The sequence below is a fragment of the Hyla sarda genome, chromosome 1 (assembly GCF_029499605.1).
Source record: "Hyla sarda isolate aHylSar1 chromosome 1, aHylSar1.hap1, whole genome shotgun sequence".
Classification (NCBI taxonomy): domain Eukaryota; kingdom Metazoa; phylum Chordata; class Amphibia; order Anura; family Hylidae; genus Hyla; species Hyla sarda.
In genome coordinates this window covers 304,496,636-304,502,919 of record NC_079189.1, presented here as the reverse complement: position 1 = coordinate 304,502,919, position 6,284 = coordinate 304,496,636, and the positions used below count along the sequence as shown (strand labels likewise).

At 44.4% G+C, this 6,284-nt stretch overlaps 1 protein-coding gene across 1 annotated transcript in view; it reads left to right on the top strand.

Annotated features, from left to right (window-relative positions):
* Window positions 1-1,132: 1,132 nt before the first annotated feature.
* Window positions 1,133-6,284, top strand: part of CERS1 (ceramide synthase 1) — a 65,132-nt gene continuing 59,980 nt past the window's right edge. The window contains exon 1 of the mRNA XM_056518174.1: window positions 1,133-1,950. Within this exon, the coding sequence (XP_056374149.1) occupies window positions 1,696-1,950 (255 nt within the window). The 5' untranslated portion in view covers window positions 1,133-1,695. The remainder of the gene's footprint in view (window positions 1,951-6,284) is intronic.

Here is a 6,284-nt window from a genome sequence, read left to right as displayed (position 1 = left end):
ATCTCTGCTCTGTACTCCGGCCAGTGATGTGAATAGAATATTTCCTGCAGAGAGCTGTGATTGGCTGCAACCATCCGGCCATCACTGGCCGGAGTACAGAGCAGAGATGCGAGCGCTGTATAGAGCCGCTCCACATCTCTGCTATATTATGGACGATCGCATCGGGTGTCCGGATTGACACCCGGGGCGATATATCTATTAGTACAGGCACTACTACTCCATCATGGAACAGTCTGATCCATGCTGGGAGTAGTAGTACTACCTAAAAAATTTAAATAAAAAAATCGAGAAAAAAAAGTGAAACACACATACACACTTTATTAAAAAAAATTAAAAGTTCATTCTAAAAATAAACAAAATTCATTAAAAACATTTTTTCCCATGCCTACTGAATCCTTTTTTTTTTTTTTTTGGTACCCAACACATTTTGAACAAAACACCAAAGGGGCCAAAAATGCAATTTCAACTCAAACATCAGACAGAGAAACAGGCCTTGAGCTGTGTAAGAGGCCCCAAAATTTCTGATGGCAGCCCTTGCCCCATGTGCCCCGCTCAATGATACTTACAGTTCCCTGCACATCATTACATTGCTGCCATCATGTCGCCCCTCACGCCGCCCTGTCATCCAATTTTTCCCAGTTGCTGCAAAAGATTTATTATGTTGCACATGTCACTTTATAAATCTGTATAAATGACGGGAAGTGCAAAGTTTCGTGCTTATACACATCCCTACACCAGCTGGTGACTGAAATAATGACTTTTGCTGCAGAACAAGACAAATGACGAAGCCAGCGCAGACAACATAAAAAAGCGCAAAATGAGATCATTTCGGTACAAGTCATTGTGCACAATAATAACCCACTGCACACACAATTTCGCAGGTGTACGTCAGCTGAGAAATTCCCTCATAATGTTTTGATGCCATTTTTGGAGGGAGTGTAGTGGGGGTGAATATACTTCTCCCCCGCCATGTGTGACTGGAATAAAATAGTCCGGTGCTGAGGGTGAGGACCATCCCCAGGGCTCTCCCCAGAAATGTCGTATAGCGGAGGGGCACTGCTGACCAGCACTGAGGAGACCTGAAGGGCTGACATCACGGGCGCCGCTCATTGGTCGCCTACACTCCGGCCCTCCCTCCATTCAAACGTGCTGGGAATATATAGACAGCTAGGCTGGCACGGGAGCTCCCCAGACTGCAGGCAGCGTTCTCCCTGGCAGTGCCCGTGCTTGTCTGCCCACATTACCAGGCTGGACGTGATTGCTCTGTCCCCTCTCCTCCCCGCTAGATCCTGCCCTGCTACACCAGATCCTGCCAATCAGGGCGAGGGAGCCTCACTGCACCAGCTGCCCCTTCCTCCCCAGCCAGGGAGCTGCTGCGGAACCTCCTCCCCACCCTGCCACCCGCCTGTCCCCCCTTTATTTCATATAACCAGGGTCGGCATGCCCCTCTGACTGATGTGCAGGAGATAAGGCCAGGAAGGGGCACCCCGAGCATCATTCTCTGCCCCCTAAGAAGGGCTCCCAAGGACCAAGTCAGCTGATGCCAGTGCCACCCCTCTCTCCTGCATGTAAGGCTAGCTCTTCATGGACTTCATGTTCTATACGTTTTCCATGCTTATGCCATTGATGTGCCAATCCTAATAGGAATTGGCATACCAGCACTAAAGAAGAATAGCATTCTGCATCTAAATTCCTATGCCAGACATGGAGCCAGAACATAAGATCCAGCATGTGGAGATGCCACCTTCCCTGGGTTATGTGGACATTGTCATTCAAAGTGCTGGGCAATTCATTGGAGCCCTGAAAGAATGCAAGGACTGTGGCTGGGCATCATCATGGCACACCTTACAGACTCATGCCCATTTCTCCTGGATTGAGTTGTTGTGTGTTATACTTTGTGCCCTGGCATGGACTGGTCTACGCATGGCAACTACTACATGGATCTTTCAAGTAAGTGTCATTCTGTGAACATTGCGCCATGTGCCCAGGAGCAGTGAAGAGGGCAGAGGCAGTGGCACATATTCCATCACAGTATCTGATGTTACCGTTCACCCCTTGGGAAATAGAAAGACAAGTACTTCTCAACTGTTTATCTGAATAGCTGTTAGGTGGCACAACTCACACTCTTATAATAAAGTACTTACCTACAGATCTAGTCCTAAGAGCCATCTCTCAAAGGGGCTGTCTAGTTTAGGCAGACTATTTTCTATATGCACTATTAAAGGGGTGGTCCATCTTACGCATCCCCCATCACTCCTGCTTCTACATGTCCCTGGTCTGTCCCTGGTCTCTGATCCTTCACAACATGGGACATGTGACCACTTCAGTGTGCCAGTGGTGACCTACTACAGGAAGGGATTGGCAGCAACAGTGGCATGGACCAGTAAATTGAGGCATGTGGGGACTTGGGACACATTTAAAATAAACAAATGATGGATAACCCTTTAATAGAGGAGGATCCTCTGCACAGAATCCATCTATGTCAAAATAGGGCATGTGTCACCATACTTGCTTGTATCGGGTAATAGGCCTGGTGGCACTGATCACTATGCCACCTTCATTGTTTGAATTCACTGCACTGAGAAAGATTATTAAATAGAAATATGCAAATTACATTGTTTTGTGCACTGGGGGCGTTACCCTGCCCCTACGCCACCAACTACTGTAACTACACCTGTTTAGAAATATCAATAGGCCTCCCCTTTCAGTGACGGAGCATGGCCTTTCTCATAGAAGTTACATAGAGTAACAATAAAGCCCCCCCCCCCCCCCATGACGAACAAGCACTAGATAGAGCTATGCCACTGAACAAGAGGCCTATGAATATTTATAGGCAGGCGTAGTTACAGTAGCTGGTGGGCAAAGTGGTGAACTTAGGGGTAGGCTAATGTCTCCTTCCACCGGTGCACCACCTAACTTAATTTTCATATTACTATGTATTAATCTTTCTAAAAAAAAAATGGTGCAATGGATTGAAATAAGGAATAGCAATGATCAGTGTCTTTAGTGAAATTACCTGATACCATTAGGTTACTACAGGCTGCCCTGTGACTGATTCCCTTTAAGGGAAATTAAACACTTATGGGTATGTTCACACTGAGGAATTGGGGCGGAAATCAAGCAGAAATTTTCTGCCTCAAAATATTGTTACTTTTCCACAAGAACTCAGAGATTTCGCGCGGAATTTCGCGCGAAATTCCTGGCAGAAATGCAGGTTTCATGCGGAGGAGTATCAAGTATTTCTATTCATAAAATAATTTTTTTCATGCGGAAATTCCGCACGGATTCCGCGTGGAAATGCTTCTGACTCAAAAAAAATATATAACATTGATCTCTATGGGAGAACGACGCTGATTCTCCCTGAAAGAAAGAACATGTTCTTTCTTCAAGCGGAACAGACTTCCTCGTCAGAATTCTGCTTGAGGAAATTCCTCAGTGGGAACTGAGGGGCAGAAATTCTACACAGCTCTATGGGGAATTTCACTGCTGAATGATTTGGAGAGGAAAAAGCGAGCAGAATTACACGTGGAAATTCCTCTCCAATTCCTCAGTGTGAACATACCGTAAGGCAGCTGATCTCTGGGGTCCCATCAGGGGACATAGTGGGATCAGTTTACTGGCATAACAAGTAGGGATTGTCTAAAGCAGAGATCTTCTGTAAGGTGACCATACATTTCAGCTATTAGCCAAACACTCTCTCGATCTCATCATACACATGCATGCTCAGTTTGGCCAAGCGTGAATGTGTTCTCAATGGGAAAGCAGGAGTAAGTCGCTGCTAGGCACCTATGGTATTGTGTTATCTCCAGTGAAAACAGAAGGCTTGGGCATGGTGAAATTAAGTATATACTGACTCTTATTTCCCTCAACATCAGCGATGGCAGGAGTCAGGAGATCCCTGCACACATTATACTGTAGGCCGATCCCCTGTAACCTCAGTACCCTCTTAGCACACACATGGTCATACTCATACACCTGGTATATTTTGAGGCATCAGGTCTTCTCACTTCTTTTTTTATACGTGGCCGTCACTTACTTTAGAATAGTCATGCCCACAAATGTTTCCACTAACATCATCCTTTTTTATGATGGATTATTGTGTAACAGATCCTGATGGATCCCATTGACGTTTTGTGGGTTTTCAGGAAAGAATAGCACAGCAGACTACAATATAATGTGCATGAGAGAGGTGCAGGACGAGTTGTCTTGGCCCCCAAGACTGCAGCTTCAGAATTCACCCCCATCCACCCTTGATCACAGCACGATAGGGATACCTGCCATTCAAATACTAGCCTCCTGTGACCCCCTACCACCCAATGTGCCCACACAGCTCAAAGTTTCCCACTAATCTCCATTATTCTTATTTATAACACATATTTAACATCTCTCCCTACCTTGATCGCAACACATTTGCAGGACCAGCTGGTTATCATACCAAGTATCTGTAATAGGGTTTGTGGTCCCTACTTAACACTGGCACCCGAGGCCGCCTGTCCCTAACCCCAACTTTTTTGTCTAAAAGCAGAGTATTCCTGACAGTTTAGATTGTTATGTCAGAGTGAACAGAACCATACCTCATTTACACTAGCGCAAAAGCAGAGTTACCCATCCTGTGACTACAGCTTTCGTAAAACTACAGCTTCCATTATGCAACAGCTGGAGGTCCACAGGTTGAGGAACATGAACTTAAATCGGTACTCCGGTGGAATTTTTTTTTTTTTTTTTTAATCAACAGGTGCCAGAAAGATAAACAGATTTGTAAATTACTTCTATTTAAAAATCTTAATCCTTTCAGTACTTATCAGCTGCTGTATGCTCCACACGAAGTTGTATTTCTTTCTGGAGTTCTTTTTAGTCTGACCACAGTGCTCTCTGCTGACACCTCTGTCCGTATGAGGAACTGTCCAGAGTACAAGCAAATCCCCATTTCAAACATCTCCATCTCTCATCTGCTCTGGACAGTTCCTGATACAGACAGAGGTGTCAGCAGAGAGCACTGTGGTCATACTGAAAAGAACTCCAGAAAGAAATACAACTTCCTGTGGAGCAAACAGCAGCTGATAAGTACTGGAAGGATTAAGATTTTAAATAGAAGTAATTTACAAATCTGTTTAACTTTCTGGCACCAGTTGATTTGAAAAAATGTGTTTTCCTCTGGAGTACCCCTTTAAAGTAGTGGATCCATTTTTTTTTTAAATAAACTTTATTGACAGGCCTAAATATGGTATTACAGTCAGCTAGTATAAGATCAAAAACAGCATGTTACATATACAAGCAATAACACGAGGGCAATACTAGTGACATGTCACTCCTGATTTTATGTTAAAGGATATTGCAGCTGCATACAACATAAGGTAAATAAAGAGTGGATCCATTTTGAAAAGCAGTTTCGTTGTATCGGATGCAGATGGATTCCAGATGGTGTTGCTGATGTTGTTTATCAATGTGAATCCACAAAGACATGTGTTTGTCCTGGACTGCATAGCTCTTGGAGGTGCAAGAATATGCATTTTATTTAGGAAGCATTGCACTGCTATGACGTCCATCAGGATGCCATCCATGTTCCGATCATTTGGCACCTGTCTGATAAATTTGTGTATTAGGTCACAGACCTATGGTCGCCTGATGTTAGGACATTGCACCACATCTCGATGGTTGAGGATTTAACTACATCCTGACTCATGGCTCAAAGACCTAATGCCATTGTTCTATGTTCCGAGTATGACTGTTCTTCCTTGTCCTCACTACTTTATGCACAGAAGCATAGCAAGGCTCTCTCCTCCAGCCAAAATCTTAGGGGGTGGAGATGCATTTTAAGTGAGGAGAACAGAATAGTTGCAGGTGCAGAAAAGACTCCCACAGCAACTATAGTATCCCTCTGGGTCTCTATAGCAACCATGTATAAATGTAGAAAAAAAAGACCGAAGGGCGGCGTATCGTGTATTACCCTAGGAGGTGAAAAAGGGCTGTGTAGGGAATAACCCCATGGGGCTTATAGGTGGCCGATCACTTCAATATAAGCAATAGTAGGTATGTAACCTAAGTGATAATGGGGTACCATCAGGTATGAGTCGCTGTCCAGCCAAAGGGTTGCAGGAAATGAACACAGTCATCTTGGGAGGCAAGTGAAGAAACTGAAGAAAAAGAATCCTTGAAGTATGATGCTGTAGACTCTCCAGTGATGGAAGAAGTCCAAATAAGAGGAATGAAAGTCCTCAGCAGGACCGTTTATTAAGAAAAAAATTAAAACATATAAAGTGATTACGTGTTTCGGGAGGAGCCCT